This window comes from Ambystoma mexicanum, chromosome 11 (genome assembly GCF_040938575.1).
Source record: "Ambystoma mexicanum isolate Mex_15411 chromosome 11, UKY_AmexF1_1, whole genome shotgun sequence".
Taxonomy (NCBI): Eukaryota; Metazoa; Chordata; class Amphibia; order Caudata; family Ambystomatidae; genus Ambystoma; species Ambystoma mexicanum.
In genome coordinates, this window is record NC_090934.1 from 710,485,619 (window position 1) to 710,512,432 (window position 26,814).

General features: G+C 46.0%; 1 protein-coding gene and 1 pseudogene across 3 annotated transcripts in view; both read left to right on the forward strand.

Annotated features, from left to right (window-relative positions):
- Nucleotides 1–9,775: 9,775 nt before the first annotated feature.
- Nucleotides 9,776–26,814, forward strand: part of KIAA1549L (KIAA1549 like) — a 739,655-nt gene continuing 722,616 nt past the window's right edge. For 2 of the 3 annotated variants that reach the window (XM_069623580.1, XM_069623581.1), the window contains exon 1: nucleotides 9,776–10,203. In XM_069623580.1, the coding sequence (XP_069479681.1) occupies nucleotides 10,029–10,203 (175 nt within the window). In that variant the 5' untranslated portion in view covers nucleotides 9,776–10,028. The remainder of the gene's footprint in view (nucleotides 10,204–26,814) is intronic. The other variant, XM_069623582.1, reaches the window with a different exon arrangement.
- Nucleotides 22,529–23,263, forward strand: LOC138504640 (divergent protein kinase domain 2A-like; annotated as a pseudogene).

Below are 26,814 nucleotides of genomic sequence, written 5' to 3' on the forward strand. Positions count from 1 at the left end.
AGAGAAGTAGAGCGTATCTTTATTTTATGTTCGTTTTTTATACTGATTATTAATGTTTTTATGTGAATTTTCCACATTTTGCCTAAATTTACTAACAAATATTGGCATAACCACTCATGAGTTGGTAATTAATCTTGTAAAAGTGAAATGTTGCTTATTTGAAATGGTCTGGATAGCCACTATCGAAGCTATGCATGGATATGATTCTTTGAGCCATTTATCCTTGGAACATGTATAAGCATTTTTTGGCTGCATATCATTCCATCTATCCAGATAGAGTGTGTTTTCCTAATGTTTAAATGGAATTTAGTACATACCAGGGACATCATTTGGGGGTCACCAAGGGTCGCAGCGGCGACCCCAGATGTCTCCCTTGCTACCCCTAAAAAAAAGTTATTTTTTTTTAAAGCTCCTGGGTTGTAGCCAGTGCCATGTGGCTCCTTGTTTCCGCAGTGGTTGGTTTTCTTGTTAAGGCCTCTTAAACAAACTGTGAGGTCCACCAATGTAACACTTTGAGCAGTGACCGTAAAATAAGAAAGAATAGGAAAAACAGATAATTTGTCTTTCTGGAATTCTATACAATCATTGCTAGACACAATACATATTTATTTCAGGCACACTTCAGGGGGTGAGTACTGATTTAGTGTGTTCTTAAAAACCTCAAATTCACAATGCAGACAAAAACGTCCAAAAAGCATTTAGAGTAGAATAAGCATCCACTTCGGACTATGTATTTTGCTTTTCGCAAGTTGCAGTTATAGCATGTTTTTTTCTGCCTTTGTCTCTGTTACGATCATCACAAGACATTCCATCTCAGTGTCCTCGGTCACTTGACAAAATCCTTGTGCCTAAAAGCTTGTGTACAGTGTAGAAATGTTTGACCGTAGAATATAAAGTGGCACTTGATTTAATTGTGCCGCAAGTAATGCTTTGTTGTAATGTGTCTATCTTTCATATCTCCATGACATGCTGTTCAGGATGTTGGTTTGAATGTATGAGGTAATGAGTGCCCATAGTACGGGATGCTGTGTGAGTGGGTTGCTTTCCATGTGCTACTCTCAATTTTTTAATACACAGTTATGAACCCTCCAAATGGTATGTATTTTGCCAACCTCTGAAGCCTGAAAAGTAGATCAATGCAGGCTTGACATGTGGCCAACTTTGCACCAAACCTACAGATGAACTGGCCTGCTGTTAAATTTCAGTTACCAGTTTAATGGTATTCACTACAGTGTCATTTTCTTTCTGATTTTGAAAACATTTTGGCATGTAATTGCTAATTTTACTATAGCCGGTAAGATGGCTCAGTGGGTTGAGCGCCGCTGTTGTGATGTGTGTGTGTGTGATTTGAAGATTTGAATCCCGGGAAGGACAACTAAGGCTTTTATCCTTCTGAGGTCGATAAATGAGTACCCACACAAGTTGGGTGATATTGTATGTATATTTGTTCTATATAAAGCGCTTAAGCATAAGTGTTTTTTATTTTACAATAACACATCGTTATCATCTGGCCTTGGACGTCTGCTTGCATTCACATTAATTTGGTAATATTGCCTATACACACGGATTTTAACGATACATATGGTGATCCATTCTGTATGAAATGTATATCACATTTCAGTGATATCGTAACCATATTTTTCACAGTGTACTTAGGAACAATGGTATGTGATGCCACTTCCTGTTTTGTGAAGGGGTGAAAGGTCATGTTCCATCGCTTCCTGTGGTGTCACTTCAGGGTGGGGGCAAAAGGGTCGTAGGATGTCACTTCCGCTACCCCTGGCATTTTGGTGAAATTATGTCCCTGTACATACCAAGGAAATCCTGTTGAGGTATGGCATTTTAACATTGGCTTCTACTTGTTGCAGATTCTGTAATGAACAGGATAAACCAGAGACATTAAGACATTTACTGACAGTGTGTAATGCTTTGGAAGGAAAGAGATTGATTTACTTTAAGAAGCTGCAGAATGTATTGATTCTGGGTGATTGGGAAACTTTTTGGTATAATTGCTTAGCTTGGTGCACTACATCAATTGTATTGGTGGTGGTTTGGATTTTTAAATTCTCTATAGTTAAACAGCCTGATTCAGGGAATTATTTGCGTGAAAAACGCAGATTTGCGCACCCTTCTGCCCGAAAATCCCTGTTTGAAGTATGGTGATTTTCGGGCAGAAAGGCGCGCAAATTTGCGTTTTTCGCGAAAATAATTCCATGAATCAGTCTGATAATGTGTAGAGACACAAATGCTTTTATATAGATATTTAATTTCTATCAATTGTTGCTTTTAATAATTGTTGAATTGTTGGATTGTAATATTGCAATGATTGTTTTTATGTGTCTTGAAAATCTATGCATCTTTTGTGATTGGTAGGTGTTGTTAAAGGTTATTGTGTATAACTTTAGTTACATTGTTTTCCTTTTGTTTTTATGGTCAATTTCTGAAAATCTAATTCGAAAAACAGAGCTTAATATAATCTATTCATTATGAAGAACGAATTGGTCAGATGTAATTTTGAGAAGCACTTAAGCTCTTTTTCCGCTTACCTTGGATCAGTAGGTTACTACCCACTACATACTTTTAAGGCAGCCATTTTGTTCAAAGCATCAGAATCACATACGAGGTAGTATTCCTACTCCCAAGAGCAAGGGTCCTGGTGCAGTTACCCCTACAATCTTTAACCACCAAAAGACATATTCACTTACAAACCATTTGTTGGGGCTGTTTTTCATGTTCTCTTTTTGCAGTTGTTGCATACTTGATCTAGGGCATTCGGCCATGCTGAAGATGTGTTCCCCTTATGTACCAGCTGGGTGGAGCTCATCATCTCCTTCGTTATGTAATGTTTGAGAACCATCCCAGTCATACAAGAAGATGGGATATTTGGCTAATTTAAAGTGGTCCTCCATTGGATCTTTTATAGATTAACATTTCATTTATTGACACATGTCAGAGTGGTAAATCCTGGCCAAAAGTAAGCCACATGTATGTCCACATTATTATGAGCCATGCATTAAGACTTTTTTTTGTAAATCTTGGTATGGTGTGTTTTGCATTAATTGCTTTAATCCTGCTGACCGTGGATTTCTTCCCTGTAACCTGTGAGGGTGTAGAAGGAGACTGATAAGGGAGGGGTCATGCTTGTGGCTACAAACTTTTATTTATCAGCGAAAAACCTATTTCTCCCTACTTCTAAGGGCTTGACCTACCGTAACCTAGGGAAACTTCAGGATCCTTTCAGAATGTCCGTAGAAAAATATGTTCTCTGTCCTCTGTCAGAAACCTCGCAATCTAACCCTAACACTTAAAGCAAAAGTCTGCAACAAAAGTAAAGTTCCTTCATCAGGAGAGTGACTCCCTTCTCCAGGTTGCTTGCTTCAATTTTATCATGCTAATAGTTCTTTCGGAGTCCCTTCAAAACAGGGGGAATGACTCCTTTCCCCTGCTTCTTTTATGAAAGTCCTCCACCGCTATCCTTCAGTACTTTTACAGAAAGCTTGTATCAGTCCCTTCAACTCTTTCCAGGAAGTATAAAAGCTCACTGCCTTATTTGGCTTCCTTTTGATGTTTAGTTGAGAAATCACTGTGACATAGGAGACGGCTCCCGATGCACATTCCTGGAGCAGTGGTAGTGGCTTGGCCCCTGCGACGATGGTGATGACTACTGATGCCCTCTTCCTTAATCTCTGATTCAGCAGTTGTATGCGATTGACCCACTGCTCTGAGGAAGATGACTCTCGATGCACACTTGCTTAATTTTGCTTATAGCAGTGGTGTGGCACTGGCCACTGCCCCGAGAGAGATAACTCCTGATGCACTCTTGATTTACTTTTCCTTCATCTGGTACCCACCCAGCCTTACTTTCTTTCCCCTTACCTGCTTTGCAGGAATACTTCACTGGTTCCTCATGGGGCTGCAGGTCTTGCTTCTTGCCATCTGCTTCTTCTTTCTATTCTATTGCACGGCTCTGTGACAGGTTCCTGCTGACGGACAAAGCATCATCCCAGGGCCATCCGGTACACCCGCTATGGGTTACGCCACCACCACAATCCTTTTCTGACCTCAGCGTGTCGGCTTCTTTCCGACTAGTTGGATGCTTTACTTGCGTCCATCGGCTCGCCTCTTTCCTCTCGAGGACTTGTTCGACTTCTGCTCCAAAAAGCCCTGTTTGAACTTCTTGGGGTGCACACACATCTACTGCCATGGATCTCCCTGAGTCCTTTCTTGCTTGCTCTATTATGTTGACTCCACCCTTGTGTAACGTCGACTGCACCTTTAAGAGTTCCTTGTTCATTCCTTATGCCTTCTGAGGGCCACCTCGTCATGGTACAGCGTTGTTACATTTCCCTTTTTTTTGGTTCTTTTTGTTCAGACAGTTTTTTTGCCAGAAAAACGTGTGGACAAATATGGGTGGGGGTTAAGGGGATATAAAGGGTAGAGGAGGTGGGTAATAGGTAGTAAATAATAGGGGAGGCTCAGGGGAGGCAACACCCCAAAAATAAAGAATAGAATTTGTTGATGATTTTTTTAAGCAAAAAACGGTCAGGAAAAAAATCATCAAAAAACAAATGGGTGATATAAGAACATAGAACCCTCATAACAGTAGCTCATTGCGTTTCCACATATCCATTGCAGGTGCTTCCCGTGTTCTTCCTAGTTGGAGCATACTTCACATTTGGAACCGTCAGTGTCTCACAATAGAACATGAGCTCACTATCAATAGTGGATGATAAGTGTGGTAATGAGGGTAGAGGTTTATGTACTGCGGTGGCGGTATGGAGGCGTTTCCCCAGGTGGACCTCCGTATCCCAATAAGGAGAGTCCCTCCCTGTGAGGTCCTCCTGCATATTACCACCTCTAGGGGGACTATTGGGTAGCAGCCTCACCTCCCTAGCCTCATAGGAAAGGGGTCCATCCTGGGGAGGGGTGACGAGACCTGGGGAATAGTCACAAACTCCATCTACGATTCTGTACAGTACTTGAGGCATTAGAGTGTCTCCTCATAATGTTTTGCTCTAAGACATTTCTGTAAATAAATGCTTTTTATTTTCTTAACTTTTTCCACTGTTTCCTAGATTCTGCTCCCCCAGTCTTTCACGCATTGAACGTCCAACACCTAAAAGGAATAGGGACGCCCCAAACCCTAAGACTAGTGTTAGCAATGGAGTGTTTCTGAAGGAGACCTCTTGAAAGTATGCATTCACGGCTGTGACATCTGCTGGGATTTTTTTACATAACGAAAAGACAGAGGGCAAGAGGGTAACCTACCGAGAGTCGGAGCAAGGGGCCTCCGGCAGAGCCGGAAAGAAATCAAAAACATTAGAAAAATCAAATGCCCATATAACACCAGCCTTACAGACCATTTCACCACCACATCCCAAACCACAAACTGAGAGATTCTTTCGAGGGGTACAGTAAGTGCCACACCCCTCTCTTTAACAGCAAACCGACTTTGGCACGTGCCAACATCAAGCAAAAAATGGCTGGATGTAATTTATTGGTGAACGCTGTTTAAATGTACACTACGGTTACTTGCACTGGAGGACGATGCCAGAACAAACCTTAATTTTAGCCCCAACGGTATTAATAATTCCAATGTCAGTCTGAAACCCCACCTCTACTCTAACATGAACAATTTAAAGAAAGTTGAACGGAAAAGCTATGTATAGAGAGAAAGGAGCAGAGAGAGAGTCCCCGTTTGGGAGCACCTCCAGAAGCAACTAGATACAAGGGGTAGATTAGCAAAAGATTCTGGCTGAGCATAACGCTTTCAGCAGGCCGTGGACCAAAATAATTGACCCCCACCTATGAAATAGAAGACTAGGGTGGGGTGAAACAATCCCCCACTCTCTCAGGCGCAGCCGAAAAACACTCTTACTCTTCCAGAGCAGGAGCAATCACCATCCACGAAAACATAACAAAATCCACTTATCTTAAGCTACCCGGAGGCCATTTTGGGACCAGGCAAGTCGGATTCTGATTAGTCACAATGGCCACATGACCATTAAAAGAGCTTTTTTCGCCACATGAAACATACATTACTTGATAATTACTCGAACACCAGCCATGTGTGTGGAAACCACACCTAGATAGCCACCTTACACTTGATCTGCAGACCAGCCAAGTCCAAACCAGCTTCCACTGTTGAAATCACAGTTGTCACCACTAAATTACAGTCAACAATGGCCCACCACCTTCCTTGGAGTTAGAAGCAAACAAGATATCCAGGGAAGCATGCTTCAATCATATTGTTTCTCTGGACATCAAACAATGTGCTACTCAATCTATGTACATCAAATGTAACAAGTTCGACCTTGTACTTATGCCATCTGACGTTCCCTCCCACCGCTACAAATGAACTAGATATACCAGACCTGTATATTAATCAAGCTCCACCACACAGCTGCCACAGGCAACCAAGACATCTTAGCGCTTCTTCAAGAACTTCCCTTTCTTTTTGCTTGGAGAAGACCTCATCCCACTGGCATCCATCATGGACCAAACTACCGACACTGAAGGTTCTCTGCCACACTGTTACAGAACATGTGTCAACATTCACACACGTGTGAAGCTGTGAATGAACTGGTGCAAGACCTTTGCACCATGGAACACACAAAACTTTGCAATCGCACCATCTGATGAGAAGAGAAGATCTTTAGAAACCCACATCAAGGAGATATCCTAAACATGAACACGCTGTGATCAGCTGGTGGAACACACCTCAAAGCAACCAAAGTCTGCTCCTATGCGTCAGCAATAGCAGAAGCAGCCAACATGCAAAGAACCCAAGGATTGCTCAAGAGTTAAATGTTTGCCTTCACTTGATACCAACCAGCACTTTGGAAGTTCAAATCCTGGCATGGTTGGCACATCGTTTCATCACTCTGGTACAAGAGGAGTACCATTACATTTGATAATAACAGTAGTATTACAGTACTTAGAAGTGGGTGGCAACTGCCAAGAAGAGCTACACCAAAACCTGATAAAAAAAATTATAATAATAATGTTCAATGCTGGCCAACACCACATACACCCTTTCCCGATCTCACAAGTATGCAGTCCACAGACAAATACAACACCGACATGTTTTTCAGGGTCAGAATAAATATCATCAGACACCACATGCACAGCTCCAAGCAAATGACACGTCAACCCCCCCAGCCACCCATGTGACACTTCAAGGTAGACCAAGCTCAATAAACAAAGAAACCTGTTCAACCTTCTTACAGCTTTCAAGTCCTCCTCCTGTGAAGATAAGGTCCTCCCTGTCTTGAGGGTGAAATCCATCTCTGGAGAAGCACGTATCCCACACCAGTAACGCCTTTCTCACTCAAGGCGTCTTCCCTGATTCGCTAAAGATTAGCCAAATCCGACCCATCGCACACCAAAACTGCATGAGGAAGACCATTAAGTTCACAATCTTCCTCGATGTACATGTGAGTATCACCCACCACAACCTCTTTGGGATTATCAGTTCAGATTCTGACTGAGACGCAGCACAGCTACAGCCACAATCTGCATCCCTTACTTTGCTCTTCACATTATAGGCAATAGTGACCCACCCCCGCCCCCCTCCCTCAGCTGTTGGTCTATTGTCTGCTTTCACACCACCAACCACAAGACCCTCTTCAGCATCCTTGCTATCCATATGGGGTTTGACTAAACAGTATTGATGCTGTTTGCCTCTTACCTCATAAAGAAGCACCAGCTCATTCAGACGGTCATTAAAAGTAGGAGTGTGCAAACTGAAATTCACCTTGCAAAAATGTTCAGATGTGCTTGTTTCTTGCAAAACCTTTGCTTTTTTCCACTTGCACAAACAGGCATCAATTTTCTTGCAAGACGGATCTGACTTCTCGCAAAAATGGGAATCCCTGTTACTGAAAAAATGAAACTAGGATAGAAAACCACAAGCACGTGTTTTCCAGCAAAAGGAAAACATTTGCAAATTTGTTTTCCTCAAAAGTTACTTTTCTGGGGTTTAAAAGCAAAATACGGTCATTGATTTAATTGGGTTAGTCGTGGCTCCGGTGTCTGGGGAAGAGCAGTTTAGGGATGAACTGCTGCTTTTTAGTGAATGGGCCAGGATTTCTGAGGACTTGTTTACTGAAACTGGGGTAGAGCCAGATGCAGAGAGGCGGAGCAAGGAATTTAAAGATGGCTGAGTTGGAGACAGTGCTTCATTTGGATGAGGGAGTGTGGCATTGCAAAAGTGTGGCAGACTCTGCGCAAAGCAAATAACTGCTTTATAGAATTGCAGTAGAGAGAAAAACAAAATGGTTGGCAAATAAAAATAAAACAAGCTTGCATCCATAAAAGGAAGTTTTGGGAAAGGTTTACTTTTCATTTAGTTTGCGGAGATTGAATTTGCTATATATATTTTTGTTAATAAAATGACGTTAGCCCCGCCTGGGTACCCCACATTTACCTATGGATATGGCCAGTGGGCACTGTACTCTTTCATGGCCCTTGCCCATGTCCCGGGCCCTGCACAATCACAGAAATTCGTCAGTAGGCGTTGTGACATTGACTCGATCGGTGGCCCCTGGTCTAGCACCCTCGATGGTGGTTAGCCTCCTGGAGCTGGTGGTGGCCCTTGGGCTCCAGTGACCCTCAGACACAGTCAGTGGCAGGCTCGGACTGGCCTATAGGGCAATAGGCCCATAACTGAACCAAAAACACAAAATGCTGGTGTGGGCCCGTTTTTTTGATCAAAGTGGGCCAGTTTGATGAGTTAATTCACTCTGTGGCTAGTAGTTTTAACCAGTGTTGCTGAATACATATTCTTTAAAATGCACAATTTGCATCTCACTTCCTAAAAAAACTCCCCCTTGGTTACTATTGAAACAGTGCCACAACAGGAATGAATAGCCATTTGAATCTGTGGGCCACTTTTTCATTGGTACCTGAAACAATTGTATGGCCCAGTCCTACGCTGGTCAGTGGCCTGGAGATTCCTGTGGCTGAGCAGCCATTTTAGTTAAAATTCTTGGAGCATATTTGATCCCTATGAGAGGCCGTTTGGGGAAACTCCAAGTGGGCTACAATAGCTTCCTTTTTAAAGTGTGTGCAACACAGAGTCCTGATGAACGCTACAAAAAGTCAGCGGACTAAAGGGTGGCCCCTGAAAATGCCACATCGCCCACCCCCTGCGTCCGCCCACAGAACTCTTTCAGTAACCGATCTGGTTACCACCTCTTGAAAAGGCTCGAAGACCTGTGCCCAAGTATCCAATGAGGTGGCCAAAAGTGGTATGTGGGTCTGTGGATTGTAGCGGGCAATTGTTTTGTTGCACCTTTTGGTCGAAAAATGTGTGTTAAATTTGACAAAAACACTTTTTGGGACTAGATGATCCCTCACCCCGTAGCAAAACGTCACAAAAAAATAGCAGTCTGTATTTTTTGAAATTTTTGTGAAGATTTGTCGAACACCTTCGGGAAAAAAATGCTCTTCCTATGTGGAGTCCAACTACAGGACAGCTATAGCCAATTCTGCAAAGGCAATGCTAGTCAGATGTACATAGCTCGCCAACTCCAAATGCTCGCCAGTGGTATCGTCGATTACAGTGTCACCAAACAATGTGTCCAAGTTGTGAGAAAAGGGTATGGCCAAAATGAGTCTTGGCCAAGAAAGGCGTGAATCTTAGTAAGAGGCCTAGTAGTAAGGCCGCAGCAGGCTGTGGTTTCCCGCAGGTAAGCGTGAAGCAGAAGCCCTCGGTGCAGCGCCACTCTCGGCCAGCAGAGGGCCTCGCAGACTGTGAACCTCCCGGAGCAGTGCTTGCTCCGGTTGCTACGTGATTTCTTTCTCAATGAAGGGACGTTTCCCCGCTGCAACAACAGGAGCATCCCTGAGCAACAGAGGACGCCAGGTGACCACACCTCCTCCCGCCCGGGCAGCGGGACTGGGAGCCCTGGGCTGCGGCGCCCACACCACTGGACAGAAGCACCTTCTCCCCCGAGTCCCCAGGGAGTCACTGCGCGGACGGCGCCCTGACAGGCCGCACAAGTGGGTGCCCGCAGGAGTCAGAGATGGCTCTCGGCGAGACTGGGCACGGCTGCGTGCACCTGCGGGTACTACCTGAAACCTGGGCAGGTGTGAGCGCGGGAGCGTGCCCCCCGCAGAGAAGACGCCGCGCCCGGGCCACGTTCCACCTCTTCTTGGGCATCGGGGTCGCCCTGTTCCTCTCCCGAGGGGTGGAAGCTGGTAAGATAGCCCCGCAGCATGCTTAGCTCACCTGGAGGGATGCGGGTACAGTGCCGTGGGGTGGGGGTGGAGGTGCAGCTTTTATGTGGAGGGGGGACATGCACAGGGGTCGCGGGTGCAGTGCCAGAGCATGCGTCGCAGTGCCAGGCACAGGGATGCTTGTGCGGGTCCAGGTACAGGGAGGCGGTTACAGTGCCATGTCCTGGGGGGGGGGGGGGGGGGCTGGGTGCCACCACTGTTTCGTGTCCATGGCCACTTTTGGTAACCACTGCTCATCGGCGGTGCCCTGGGCAGGTGTGGTTGGAGATGGCGTGCACGTGATGCGCGCCCTGTCCAGAAGCAGCAACGTGCATTTTATAAGCCAAGCCGCTGCGGGTCTATTGGAAACGGTTTATTGTCAGCGGCGTTGCCTGTTTTGTTGCTAATGCCCATTGCCCCTTGCTTGCCGTTCAAAGTGGGCGCTGTGACGTCCATCGCGATGGCGAAATGTTAAGGGCATAACGTCCTATTTCCCCTGTCCGCTACCGCACCTGGGTGCACTGTTCCGAATTGGACACCGTGGTTCGGCCCCCTCGCCCTCCGTGCCGTTTTCTGTTCCATTCCATGTCTCCCAGGGCACCGCAGGAGCCAGGAGGGGTGTAACACAAGACCTCAATGCTGCGCTTGTGGCAGGCTTCTGATGCCTGCCCGGGAAGCCTGGGCTCCAGCCGTGTGTTCGATACCGGTTCAATCACGTGCGCTTTCCAGCCTGGGCCGGCGTGAAGAGATTGCCCCCAGGGACAAGGGTTGGCTTCAATGGGTTGCAGTGGTGGTAACAAATAAATAAAAAAGGTGGGGGGTTTGGGGGTGCAGTATCCGAAATGACTCTCATGCAATCCCTGGGGTGTGTGCTCTGTCCCCACAGGCCCAGCCAGCAATTCGGACCCGGGGTCAGTGCACACACAACTTGCGCCTCCTTTTATTACGCCTGCATTTAAATCATGCCCTTTGTTTAGAAAAGAAAGCAGGGCCGGGCACTACGGAGATGTGCACACGGGCTGTATACTCCCACTCGCGGATTGTCCTTTTCTTTTGTGGTTCTTTCTTCTCAGGTGTCTCAAGTTATATTGCACTCATGTTCTTATTATGTGGCCCTGGGCGTGCATTCGGGTGGCAGCCCTCCCCCCCCCCCACGCTCCCCCAGCCGCATTCCAAGGACCCCACGCTGTGAGGTACGAGGTACGCGGGTCCGCACTCCACGAGGACACCACACCGCTGTGTTGTTCTTGGCATGGTAACCGCACTGCCGTGGCCGGGGGCCCTCTCGATACTATTGGACGATGAATGGACTGGAGTAGTGTCGCCCGAGCGCAGCAGCCCGCCCCACCGCTGTTACCAGGGGAGATGCTCACCTCGCGCCTGATAGGCAAATTCCTGTGTTAGGAGCAGGGACCTATGGGAGGCGGGCCCCATCCGGCGCAGTGGCAGTGCCCATTCTCCGCGGCCATTCATGTTTGGGCGTCCTGTGCGCTGCGCTGCGCTCTGGAGCTGCGGCCCTCATAATAATACAGATACTGTGGCGATGTTTACCGCGTGGTGCAATATTCTTGGGTATTTTCGTGGCATTATAGCTTCTCTCGTTTAAACGTCGCGATCAGAGAGTGGCTCATCCATTCGAACCAGGATGGGCTGGATGGTGCGGGGGGTGTGGGGGGGGGGGGCGGCTAACCACTACCAACCTCTGATCAGCCTGCGGGCTGTGCAAGCAAACATGGCGCAGTAACCATGACAATAACACACGCGAGCTGCCCACCCCCTCCTGCACACACACATCCCGTCCCCCTACTCTCGGAGAACGTGTGCTTTAAGTGGGATAAGCAACTGCGCGGCAGAGGGGCCTAATGACTCGCCAGATACATTTTATAGCAACGCCGAAGAAGTGGTGTCCAGCATGGCCTAAACATCGCAGGCAGCTAAGGAATCTTTAAGGATGGCCTACAGAGCTAAAGCAGTGGCATAAAAGAGCCTTTCGAGTTTCCGTACCTGCTATACAAGGGAGTGCAATCTACTTACAGATGTGTCTTACATATAATCACCAATCACACATTTATTAAACAATATTCACTTATATAAGTAACAGCACATCAAAATAAGTCCACGCAAGTTCCCACCCATAAGGTCTTTTGAAGGAAATCCTTGATTCTGACAGAGTAGTCAATTTTATTAAATGATGTTAACGACATGACTTCAATATTAAAATATGTTGCAAAAATCAAACAAGGTATTTACTTTTTTAACCGACCAGGGTCACACTAGATCACCTGAGAAAAGATATCACCCACCCAGTCCCACACCTAAGATTAGGTTCAGATGCACGCACCAATCCAAACTATACTCAATAGGATACAGTTGGATCATCACAACACCACCAAATCGAGTCGGCCACGAGGAACCAGCAACAACCCAACCCACAGGTATCCAACTCTAACGGAATCATAAGTACCTGAACCAGGATACAGACCCCACTAACCCAACCCTCAATCTTCTGCATACCTAAACCCACACAAAACCACACAACCATCTCTCTCCCAGCAACCCGCACGCACTTTACAACACTGCATCAACAACACATAAACTTCACCCACAGCACTGAAGGCCTTCATCCGATCTGATATTAGCACAAAAGCCCAGCACTCGGTGTATACCGAGCTGAAGCTGCCAACAGCACACCACTTCTCCCACTCTCCTTCTCCCCTCCTCCCGACTAACTCTCCCCCCACCCTTCTTGTTTACAGATCCACCAGAGCACCTGGGGACCAATTCTGTTGGTGACGGTGCGCTATACAAGTACCGCTAACATAACATAACGTAACATATGTACCCTACAGAGTATTAAAAAACAATTAATTGAATTAAAAATTAATGAAACAAATGATGTGATTTTAAACATAGGTATTAGTGCCATCTACTGGGGAAGTTCAATGCAGACACTCAGATTTCCTCATTGACTTTCCTAGTTTGAAATCTGGTAGAGGAGCACTGTGGATCCCAGGGCACATTTTGGACCCTGTAGGAGCACAGATGCAGCTAGCCCTGGCCCACTTAAAGCTCTGGTGTACCCAGATCTACGGTGAAACCAGACTTTCTAACCACTGTGTAACTTAACATGAATCTATGTGTTCGCTGCACCACCTGTGACTGTGCTGACGAAAATGTCGATGCCAATGACGTGGGGCGGTGCTGAGGCTGCTGGGTCCTTTTTTTTCTTCTTTTTCCTGTCCCCCGCTTACTGTAATGGTAAGCGGGGGACTCCAATGTGAGCTTCAATGTGTACACTACGACCTTACTAGACAGGACTCCAGCAGTACATGCCAGTGGTCCTCAAAAAGAAAACCTGTCTTTTCTTTCCCGAGATGGTGCTTATGTCCCAGCTTAGTTTATTTTATGTTCTGTGGATACACTATACAGATATATAGCATACAAGTAGCAATTACAACATAAAACTTTTCATAACATTTTGCAGTTGTGTATATCAGAAAAATCCACACAACTTGACAAAATTATAAATATACGTATCAAAAATATTCTTTACTAACAAATAGACTTCTGTGATGACCTATTGTACCTATCCAAGATAACATAAATCCCAGTAAAACCTGTGAAGTACCCGTTTAATTTGTTTACTGGCACGCCCCGCAACTGTAACTATTAACCCCATTTACAGAGGCAGTGACTGCAAGGATATTGCCCCCTCCCCCACCTCCCGGAAAGAGATACCCCGCCCCTGCACCAGCACCTGCAGGGAGGTGGCCTTGAACAATTCACCCAGAAAGACTTATGAGGGGAAAATGTGCCTTTAAGATTAAGCCTCTTGCGAGTTAAGATGGCGTCTGCTCTTCTCTAGAGCCCCTGTGGCGCTTGTTTCTCGCCCGGTTCTCTCTGTCTGGCACCTGGATATTTAGTCGTGCTTCTGTTCGTCTTTTATTCTGTGTCCATGCCTCCCTTCTCTTTACCCCTTAAGTCTCATACTCATGGTGCCTCCCTTACCACCCCTGCCGCCTTCCTTCTTCTCCTGTTCATCCTCCTCAGAATCTTCTCCTCCAGCATCTCTTTTTCCCATGGTCTGTCGGCCCATCCCTTCTGTCATGGGGGTGTCATGCTCTGTTCGCTCCCCCCTATGCTTCTGTCGCGCGAGTCAAAGGTAATATTTTTATAGTGCTCATCGCAAATCCAAATGCCTCTGGGCACTTTGTAGATGAAGTATTGCATCCTGTAATCAACCACACGTCCACAGAACGCACTTCCTTTTAATCCTGCCGATGGAGGGGGCTTGTCAGACCTTAAGCCTTACCTCCACCGGCAGGCATCAAGATGGAGCACCCCGGCACCCTCTTGATTTTGGCCTCTTACCACTCTTAATTTTCACGTTATGTGTTTCTGCCACCTTTTTTGCTTCTCAATCTCACCCATTTCCTCTTCCTTGTCTCCTTAGTTGGCCCCTCTCCTCCCCGTTCCCTCCTCTGCTTTCATTTGTACATTGTCCTTTCCCTTTGAGTCGCCACCTGATGTAGTGGCGGGCAGATGTTGGGGGCAGCGCCAGTGTGACGGGCCCCGCGTCTCTCCACGCTGCTTGCCATTATGCTCTGTGGGGCATAGGAATACGTGTGGCATCTTTTCAGTTTGAGCTGAGCAAGCAGGGAGTCACAATAGCTGGTCTGAGTTGGGATTTTTCAGTGGGTTATACTGGGGTTGCCATCACACTGGGAACTGGACTGGTTTCTCAATCGTCGAACCTGGTGGACGTCTCCAGGCGGCACACACACTGGAAGGCATCAGTCGAATAGGATGTTTAGAGCGGTGGCCAAGTCCAACATACTGGGCTCGTGAACTCGGGGCTACTCTGGGGGTGGGCAGATGAAGCATCTGCTGGGATTGGCATACCAGCAGCGGGCCAGCTGACGTCGTACCTGCAATGCACAAGTGGCCATAGGATGGGATTGTGCAAACTGTTGGTATTTTTGGGGCGGTACAATTGGGAGTTTGCAACATGTCAACATGCTGTGTAGGTCACACTGGGAATGTAATGGTATTATACATACCGGGATGGTCACACTGGCTGCACAATGAGCTTGTCAATTGGGGAATATATCGAGGTCCTGCATATTTTGTGCTTGTATTGAAATTGTGCACACTGAGAATACGTTCGTATTGTGTAACTGTAAACTGTGAGTTTAGTAGAATAGACTGTCTTTGCTCTGCTGGGAGTTAACTTGCTCAACGTGGAGTTTTATATAAATACTTATATTATGCAATGTAATGTTATATTGCTGTCACATGACCTCGTGGGATGTCATGCGAAACTCGAAGGATGGATGCAAGCATTTGAGTGAAAGTAACTGGTGTTGTGCTGGGAAATCCTGCAAGCGATCGTTTTTGAGCCCACGGTGCTCTTACATAACGGGAAACCCCGTGTGCATATCAGGCTTGACCCCACCTCAAAAGGGGCACCCTACCCTGAACTGCTCGGTCCACAGCCCTCCTGCACAAGGCCACAAGCAACGTCAGACATGGTTCGGCCTCACTGCGGGTCCTCAGAGAGGTGTAGCTTGGGTCTCTATGTACAGGAAGCTAGACGCCCACGTCTGGGACCACCCTTCCCATTTCTAGCACAAGCAACGCCAGACATGGTTCGGCCTCACTACGGGTCCTCAGTGAGGTGTAGCTTGGGTCTCTATGTACAGGAGGCTAGACACCCACGTCTGGGACCACCCTTCCCACTTCTAACACAAGCAACGCCAGACATGGTTCAGCCTCATTGCGGGTCCTCGGTGAGGTGTAGCTTGGGTCTCTATGTACAGGAAGCTAGACGCCCACGTCTGGGACCACCCTTACCACTTCTAACACAAGCAACGCCAGACATGGTTCGGCCTCATTGCGGGTCCTCAGTGAGGTGTCGCTTGGGACACTATGTACAGGAAGGTAGGCGCCTACATCTGGGACCACCCTTCCCACTTCTAGCACAAGCAAGTCCAGACATCGTTCGGCCTCATTGCGGGTCCTCAGTGAGGTGTCGCTTGGGACACTATGTACAGGAAGCTAGGCGCCTACATCTGGGACCACCCTTCCCACTTCTAGCACAAGCAATGCCAGACATGGTACGGCCTGATTGCGAGTCCTCAGTGAGGTGTAGCTTGGGACGCTATGTGCAGGAAGCTAGGCGCCCACGTCTGGGACCACCCTTCCCACTTCTAACACAAGCAACACCAGACATGGTTCGGCCTCATTGCGGGTCCTCAGTGAGGTGTAGCTTGGGTCTCTATGTGCAGGAAGCTAGGCGCCCACGTCTGGGACCACCCTTCCCACTTCTAACACAAGCAACGCCAGACATGGTTCAGCCTCATTGCGGGTGCTCAGTGAGGTGTAGCTTGGGTCTCTATGTACAGGAAGCTAGACGTCCACGTCTGGGACCACCCTTACCACTTCTAGCACAAGCAAGTCCAGACATGGTTCGGCCTCATTGCGGGTCCTCAGTGAGGTGTAGTTTGGGTCTCTATGTGCAGGAAGCTAGGCGCCTACGTCTGGGACCACCCTTCCCACTACTAGGTAATTATGCAAAACCAAAGAATGGTGCATGGACGCATTTGAACAGATCCAAACCACTGGCATTGCTCTGGGCAACTATCATTGTGGTTTCTATCTAGGCCACAGTGCCACGTCATGCCACCATGCCAAGAAGCGTGGAGATGAAGGCATCGATCAATGATTCCAGATCGGATGACGAGAGACCAGGCCACAAACCCCTGATAAGCATGAGATGGAAGTTCCCAGCCTTCAGCTCGCGGCTCATATATTGGGTGCACGCGGGTCGACGGCGTACACCCACTTTTTTCACAAGGTGGACACCGTCCCCCTGGGTATTTTAGAGGCTGTGTGTAAAATGAGACGCATTGACTGTATTTTTTTAACTTATACATTTACACCGTCCTCTGGATTTGAACCGTGGTCGCCAGGTTCACAGGCTGTGCGATGAACAATCGCATACAACTAAAGGTGAAATGTCACATTTCAGGACTAGATGTTCCAGTGAAAATAATATTATTGATTCTTGGAGTTTAAAACATACACACCTTTTAACGTTTTCACAAGGCTATTTCTAGAAAAATCCTCTCTTGGTTTTTTGTGTGTGTTGATTTTATGAAAGGCAAATGCCATTCGTCCTGTGCAATTTGTATGGTTATGCAAAACCAATTGAATGAAATGTGCATATTTCACCTTGATATGCCAATTTCTGGTGACATCACATCCCATGGCGTATGTTAATGAGTCCCCCCACCTTATTCATCAGCTAACACTCCGATGTTTTGCACCTAGGTAACAAGACATGGCAGCCCCCTATTACAATAATGGCAATTCACTCTTACCCTGACTGACAGTCGTATTTCTGGACCCACAATCCTTATTTTGGTCTCGCTCAATGGCCTGACGTGTATAACATGCACTTTAAAACCATAGGGTGCAAGATGCCCCCCAGCCACAAGCTCGCGAGCAAAGCCTTACATCGTAAACAGCATTGCACACATTTCCATGAACGGTCATGGGGATTGCCAAGACAAGAGTATACAGGGGAGCTTTGCTGTAGATCACTCTGCAATCAGCAGCTAGTCACATGAGGGAACTGTGCAGGGACGTCCTTTCACCAAAATGTCAGGGGTAGCGGAAGTGACACCACATGACTTTTGACCTCTGATGACATCACAGGAAGTGACGTCATTTGACCCCACCCCAAAGTGACATCACGGGAAGGGATGGAACACGACCTTTCACGCCCTTAACAAAACAGGAAGTGGCATCACATAGCATTGTTGCTAAGCACACTACAAAAATATGGTTACAATATTACTATAGTGTGATACACATTTCTTACAAGAATGGATCGCCATATGTATCGTTAAAATCAGTGTGTATAGGCCCATGTTACCAAATTACTGTGAATGCAAGCAGACGTCCATGGCCAAATGATAATGATGTGTTGTTATATAGCATACGCTTAAGTGCTGTATAGAGAACAAGTATACATACAATATCACCCAACCTGGGTTGGTACTCATTTATCGACCTCAGAAGGATGAAAGGCTGAGTTGAGGTGTTTAAGAACAGACTAAATCAGTGACTCGCCCCCTGAAGTGTGCCTGAAATAAACCGTTAGTGAGTTTAGCAAATATTGTATAGAATTCTAGAAAGATAAATAATCTGGTATTCCCATTCTTTCTTATTTAGGGTCACTGCTGAAAGTGTTAGACTTGTGGAACCTGTGTTCTTTTTTTGATGTTTTTTTTTAATAGGCCTGAACAAGAAAGCCAGCCACTCCAGAAGCAAAGATCCACATGGCGCTGGCCACAGCCTAGGATCTTGCATTAAAAAAAAAGTGTTAACATTTTTTTTTTTTAGGTGTAGCAAGGGAGACCCCAGGGGTAGCAGTTGCGTCCCCTGGCAACCCCTAAATGACATCCCTGGAACTGTGCACATATTACAGCCCCCTACCCCCGACCAGCCGAGGTTATTGCCTACCCTCTTGCGGGTAGGAGTACACATTTGGATGGCAGGAGCTTGCCTGTAAGTCACATGCATGCACACGAGGGGTGTGTGTAAAGGGGCAGGGACACTTCAAATGAAATGGCACGCTTGCCCCGTTGCCCGGCCTCAAGTATGACAACAGCCCAGGAGGTTGCAGCAATACATTGAAGGAAGATGTGCAAATGAGCTGCGGTGTGTCTTTCATTTATAAAAACGGCCCAGTGCTTGCTCTGTTACAGGAGTTCTCTTAAAACGTGCGCTATTCTTATTGTAACACCATCTATTCCGAGCGCACAATCAACACCAATTTCCCATTAGCAGCACTGACTCAACCTACACCTTGTATCGTGGGTGTTACATTATCATTAGGGTATTTATTGAGCGCAGACCTAGTTTTGGGACGCAATAGAGCGCTTTACAATCGGGGGAAGAACACCGAGGGAAGCAGAGAAGAAAGCAGCAGGGAGCTAACAGGGGAGGGTGGGCAATCGGCAGCATGGGAGGGAAAGACAGTGGGGAGCAGATCAAAGTCTCAGGTAGGGAGGGGAGTGCAAGGTGTGAGGACAAAGGTGTTTACGGAGGAGCCATTCCTTGAAGAGGAAAGTCTTGAGCTCTTTCCTGAACTGTCGAAGGGATGGGGCAAGTCTGATGTTGATGGGCAGGAGGTTCCAGAGTCTTGGAGCGCAGACAGAGAATGCCTGCGTTGTTTCCTTCCTGCACTGCTATAATTCAAGTCTGCACATTGCCCTACTTCTGGTGGATCGTAGGCCCCTGGATATGCTGTGTTTCTCAGTCAGGTAGCTTGGGGACTTCAGGATGACAGCCTCGTTGATGGTACAAAATGATTTGAAGGTGTTACTGGCTTGTAGTGGGAGCCAGTGCAGTTTGAGGAGGGTCGGGATGATGTGGCCAAATTTGCTGCAGCATGCAGGACACATTTCAGGGGTGGCAGGTTGGTCGCCGGACACATTTTTAAAACAATTGTTTATCTTGGCTTATATGAAGTCTGTATCGATACAAATTCGTCAAGAAATATATTAAAATCTTCATTATTGAGCATAAGTCCACGTTTTTATAATTTGCGATTCAATAAATTCCCCCAAAAGAATCCAAGCCAAAATAATTGTACTATTGTTGCCTATCATCCAACGCAACTACAACCACATTTTATATTCATCAGTATAGTATTATAGACCGAGGGAGTGATTGTTATCGCAGAATATTGACCCGCCACCATTTTATGGCCCAAAGCAATGCAGAGGGACATAAGTTGTTAAAGGGTCATTATCCCATGCGATAGCTCCTCCTGAGGTTTATACGCCTATTAGCACATGGCGATGATGGCACTTAAGGTTTTGGAAAAGTGGTGTGGAAGTAAAACCTGTTAGTTTAGCAGTCATGAAGCACACAACACCTATTTAATCACATGTGGTGTTATTTTGTAATGTTTTAATACCCAAGTATTCTTTTTACGGTAAACATTTGAAATGTAAACTTAGCAGAACTGGCATATTTTTAGCAGGAACTTTCATTAGGTGCAATGTTAAGTGAACAGGTTTTCTTTAAAAACATGAAAACAGTGGTCCATGTTTGAGCTTTCACTTTGGTGTTTTAAATTAGGTTGGATTGTCAAATTGAAATATATCTCGCTCGAAAATTGCATTGCGGTTTTTTGATTGCAGACCTAAAGTTTTGTTTTTTGACTTCTTGGCAAGAATGGCAGTAATGTAGTCAATACCGTTGGTTATTGAGGGCATGCCGCAGATTATGATTGGCTGAGAGGTCATTAACAATTTGCATGTCCTAATATAATTTCTGTCTAATACTTAGTGACCAAAATGCCTGACTTGCGCTGTGCTCAAGGCCTCACTGCCGGCCATTAGATCGTACATTCTCCGAACAACAGATATTTCGGCGCACAAAGCAATAGAGATAAAGTGCAGGTAATTTCACCCGAGTCCCCACACTTTCAAATGGTCTCAATTTGTTGCAACAAAGTATCATGTAAATCCATCATTTTCAAGGACACAAAAACCTTTTGATATAATCAGCTGTATCATCAATGTAAGTTGCTTACGGTTCTCATTAGTTTGTTTCAATTAGCCCAAATGGGCGGGATCATTTACACAATCCCATTCCCTTATTTTATCTGTAATGGCAGGTTTGGCCACAGCTGCGTCCATTTTAAGGACATCAGGGATGTCTAAGCTCCCAAGTAAATTGACGCATTCTTGGCCCAATCTACCCAGAGCACAGGAAGATGATTTTGCCAACTCTTGTCTTGATGTGGTCAAGAGGGTGTTGCAATCCATGTGCCGTTGTCTCGTAATCAAATTTGTCACTCTTCCTGTAGCCAAGGCCTAATTGAATCAGAAACCAATTCAATGGAAGCACTTGAAGGCAAACCAAATGCTCTATGCCAACGATGGACAGTTCCTCTGTGCAACCAGGTGGCGTTTGCAAACAACCATGTTTCCGTGGCCACCCCATGCATGTATAGAAGCTGTAAGAAGATTGCGGCTATAACCACTGTACTTTAGGTAACCTCTTTTTATTAAAGTTGACACCCAGATATGTGTAACCTTTCGTTAATTCAATATTGTGCCCATCTATAAGCCACTTGTATGAGGTCCTTTTGGGTTTACTATTAAAAGTCAGAACTTTAGTTTTTGTATAATTGATTTCAAGTTCATGAGCACTGGAATATTCACCAATTGTGTCCATTGCGCTCTGCAATCCTGTAGAGATTGATGAAGTATTAATATAGCATAGGCATAACCTAAGCATTACACAGATGTCTGGGCCAATTTGGCTGGGAAAGACCGTCCCTGCCCCAGGGCATCATAAAGGTCCACCATGTAAACATTGAATAGTAATGGCGCTAATAGACACCGTTGATTGAATCCCTGTGTGTGGCTGTTTTCTGGGGAACAGCGTACATCGTAACTCTGAATGAGGTGTTAGTATAAGGCGCCTTTATCATTTTTAATACCCTTGATGGAATTCTGCAATTCTCAAGTTTCCTCCATAGCGTACCGCGATTTACGTGGTGAAAAGCAGACAAGAATTCCACCAATAACGCATTAAGCGATTCAAGGCAGTCCCTAATCAATTTGTTTACAAGTAACAACTGACGGAACAATACATTAGAAGATGAACTGTGACCTTTTCAAAACGTTGAAAAGGGAGGAGTAGTTGGTTGAACTCTACCCAGTCAGATAATTCTTGAAGAATACTTTTAGCAAAATATGTGGGTGTATGTCCAGCATGGTTAGTAAATCATAGTTACGCAAGTCAGTTTTGGAACTGTTTTTCTGCGCCACCAAAATATCACCTACACCATTGCTACAAAGACAACAATATAAAGGGGTGCCAGAAAGCTGGCTTTGTGGTTGATTTGTCAACTGTAAACACTGTGGCATAATCGTTTGACACACTAAATGTTGTTATTTTGTCCAATTCGCCGATATAATCCAATAGTGGCTTGTTTAAATAATTTTCTCGGAATCAGGAGTTCTGTACCAAGTCATGTGACTGTGTCCCTTTCAAAGCTGGGATGGCATGGTGATCTTTCTTTTCTCTGTCCAAGGGAGTTGGGCTATATTTGAGCTCCTTTCCTGGCTACGTGTAGCTCTACCCCACAACCTCATTGTGGAACTTGGTGGATCTTTGGACAGGAGTGGTGTTGTAACATGGAAGATGCTGCACAAAGCCTTGAAGCGGGAGGCTGGCTACCCCGTGGGGATCCACGGCATGCTGTGTCTGCTGCCCCATGACGCTGGGCTGGCTCTGCCGCCTTCTAAAGCTGTTGCTGGTAGCCATGGCTTCAGTTGTTATGCTGCTCAACACGCACTTGCTGCTTGCCTTCTTCCAGTGCAAAAAACTGGATGATATGCGCTTTCTTGCACTCAACATGTGCCCTGCCTATTTCAGCCTTTGTTGCCGCAAGTTCCTAAATGGACAGCTGACGTTTGAGTCATGGGGTTGACTGCACGCGCTCAACCTCTTCAACGTCAAGAACGTTTACTTTGCACGCTACGGTGAGCCACGCAAAGGCAGCCGGCACGTAATGCTGAAGCGGCTAGGCTCAGCACAAGAGCTGGACCGAGACATCTGCTGGTGCGCCAGAGGTGGCCGTCCGCACTACGACCTGCTCCAAGCAATGCCCCACCCTAAGCTTGCAAGGCTGAACAGAGACGTTCGCCTTCTCACCCCACGGGCTGTGGAGGGCTGGTCTGACCTGGTGCACTGCTCCTCTCAGTGGCTGCTTGACTGTCTGGTGCAGCGGGATAATGCAGGGACCAAGGACTCTGGCAGTATTTTGCTGGGTAAACTCACGGACGCCAAGCGCTTGCAGCTGCTGCTCAACTTCGCCTTCAACCGCAAGCCGCTTGTGATTCTGGTACATTTGAGTGAAGGGGTGACCCTAAAAATCTGCATACCTCCCAAAACTCCCACTCTAACAGAGTCTGGTGTTCGCAATTGCCTTCGTTTTTACCCTTTGTAAATGATTGAATATGTATTAAATATGCCAGCACATTGGCACAGAACGCAGCATTTAAGACTATTGCTAAAGATCACAGGGCTGTTCTTGTAACCAGAGTGAAACACTCGCTCCCGGCTGATAGTCGAGAGCCTATTGCTGCAGAGCCAATGCAGCTTTAAATGTGCCTGTATCCCTCTCATCCATGCACTACCGCTACCCGCGGCCCATCACTGTGAAGACCCTGTGAAACCAGCCCTACTGTGATAAGTCCACACAGACCACGCAGACTCCTAACCCACGACTACATACTCAACCAGAGAAGATGGCCTATTGATGCTCAAGCCTCAGTATCCAATAATCACCTCTGATGGATTAAATCTATCAGCAAGAATAAGAAAGAGAGCCAGTCATCCATGCACTGGTCCAAACCCTGTACCCTGCTCTCCAATCACAGTAGAGACACCCAATGGCGGCTGCCTTGCCCATAGCCCTAAGCTGCAATGGTTTACCAGCTGTTGTCAATGCGGTCCATTTAACCAGTGCGCTTGCCACAACCCGCACCAGGCGAAATCTGTTTATGCTGGTAGTGTGCACTGCCACAACTCGCGCCCTTTCCGTGCAAATACCACCGGGGGCTCTTTTGTACAGTTATTTTCACAGCAGAAAACCCCACTTTTAATTTGTGCATGTGTGGTCTTGATGATGCAATCAATGTTTTGTTTATGCACGGTCGTGTAGTTGTAATATTAGGGTTTCTCTTAAAGCCACAGCAGTCCGCACGTAAAAAGTATGCCTGGACAAACATCACCTATTGCTAGGTTATCATTTATAAAACAGGTGCTTTTTTTAGTAATTTTATAAAACATTCAACCTATTTTGACTTCACCAACCTACTCATTCCCGTTAATGCATATCTCGCAGTGAAGAAATGCTATTTCGGTCCTGCTTTTTTACTAGTAGAGCCTGGTTAGCTTTACACCAACAGCTACCAAGAGATACTTTTGGCTCACCAGGCCAGCTGGTGCCTTACCATCATGCATATGTGACATTAATATTCATAAAGTAGAGTTAGGAAATATCGAGTACACATTTAAATATAATAGATCACACGTAAAGGGGGGAAAAGCTGAAGTGTGCATCTCATGTGGAAGTTAGATTAGCAGTGCGCTCGGCACCTGCTCCTGCCCACTGGGTAATGCCTGACACCCAGGAACTGGTTTTAGCTCCTGCTCATCGAATGTTAATTTTGATCCTTGATGTAAAATGGTCATTTAAATGTTGTCGAGCTTTCTAACCACTCAACCATTCCATTTTCTCTGCAAATAATCTTAAATATTGAATGCCCGAAGAATGTGTAAACCAGGTAAAACATATATATTTTTTAAAACACTGACTATTAGTTGAGCTTTATTTTGCAGACACTACATAACATTCTTCATGTTGGAGGCACCTTAACAGATTTCGATGGCCTGCAAGGTAAAACGGCAAGAGACTTGCGAGGAACAGTTATTTACAACTAGCTGGGGTACCCAGTGTTGCCCGTGTCCTGATCGAGTGGTGTTTCGTGTGCCCTGGAGGATGTTGCTCTTGTCCTCTTGTTGGCAAGTCTTGCTTCAGTTTGCTCTGGTGTCTCATGTGCCCTGGAGGATGTTGCTCTTGTCCTCTTGTTGGCAAGTCTTGCTTCAGTTTGCTCTGGTGTCTCATGTGCCCTGGAGGATGTTGCTCTTGTCCTCTTGTCGGCAAGTCTTGCTTCAGTTTGCTCTGCTGTCTCATGTGCCCTAGAGGATGTTGCTCTTGTCCTCTTGTCGGCAAGTCTTGCTTCAGTTTGCTCTGCTGTCTCATGTGCCCTAGAGGATGTTGCTCTTGTCCTCTTGTCGGCAAGTCTTGCTTCAGTTTGCTCTGTTGTCTCATGTGCCCTGGAGGATGTTGCTCTTGTCCTCTTGTCGGCAAGTCTTGCTTCAGTTTGCTCTGGTGTCTCATGTGCCCTGGAGTATGTTGCTCTTGTCCTCATGTCAGCTAGTCTTGATGCAGTTTGCTCTGGCATATAATTTGCCCTGGAAAAAGTTGCTCTTGTCCGCTAGTCGGCAAGTCGTGCTGCTGTTTGTTGTTGTGTTTCAGAAGTTCTTGAGATTGATTTTTGCTTTGCCTCAGATGGAGCCTTTCCAAATGATGTTTGTTTTTTGTGCGGCATGTTTCAGTCACTTAATGGGTTCAGCACATTTGAGAAAATGTCCAAGAAAGATTAATTGATTGTGCTCTCTTCTCATGAATGAACTTAAGTAAACTGTAACCTTGACATTTCCCATATTTGGAGTGGCGTGATAAAAAAAAAAGTAAAATTATTTTTTTTAAATTCACTTTAAAATGCTTTAATAAACAGTTTAGAACTGTATACAGTCGTAATACATTTTAAAAGAATAACCAACATATCAAACATTTTGCTTCACGATACTGCCAAATTTTGCATCCTTCTAGCACCTACTGTAGTGAATCTGGGTGAGCATCAGTAAATGAGGGTGTCTTTTTATGGGTGACCTTTTTATGTCTCCCCATAGTGTATGGATGGAGTGATAGTTTCCTATAACTTTTGGGCTTAGGCTGTGTTGCCGCTTTGGGCTTCCCTGTTAATTTCTCTTTAATGTACTTGGGTGAACTACTGTTCCCAAGGGGTAAAGATGGATTTTCATCCACTTTACATTTTTATATAGTGCGCCAGCACACCCCGCCTTATGTAGAGTGTTGGGGATACAATGTATCCCCTTGCTTACTTACCAATACCATTGATGTTACAATTGCAAGTTTACTTCAATGGCTGGTGGAAGTGGCAGTGGTTTTACCTAAGTTACCTTTTAGTCTTATTACTTGCAGGCTTATTACTTCAGCTTCTTTAATTCACAAAAGGGCCACTATTCTGTTACAATGGTGAGTTCCTTCTTTTTTCCCATTTTTAAGTATCTTGTTGTGTATGAGGTCTTCCCCCACCATTATAGGCAGGAATGACCTCAGTGGGTGTTTTGTCTTTGGCGGGAATCCTTTGTATTCCCAGCCCAGACTCCAGAGTGTCTTAGAAGGCAGGAAGTGAGGGAGGAGTCCAACCTCTGCAGCCCTTTGTCTTCCACCTTGCCTGAAAGGAGCCAACTCCCAGTAGGGGGCTGGCTGTCCTGACTGGTCAGCCAGACCGCCCCTTTCTGTAAACTCCAGGGAGAGATTGCAGAAGTTGTGCTGTAGTTCCTGATAAATACTCTGAACCTGGAAGCTGCTGACATGTCGACCACTGGAGCTGATGCCAAAGAGGAAGATGAAGCAAAGATGTCTGTAGCAATTTCCAGTGACTGGAGAGCCTGCTTTGAAATCCGAGCCTGCTGTAACCCTTCCTTCCAATCAACCTGGGGGTCCCGAATGTGATGCCTCCTACCCAGAGCTTGTGTGATCCACTAGTCTCAAGAGGACCTGCATTTTAACCCATCCCATGACATGCTGCGACCTTGCTGGGCTGCAAACCGCTAATACCCTGCAGTGCATGGTCTTCCAAAGTCCAAATCCATCAGAAACTTTGGTGGATTCCTGCTGGA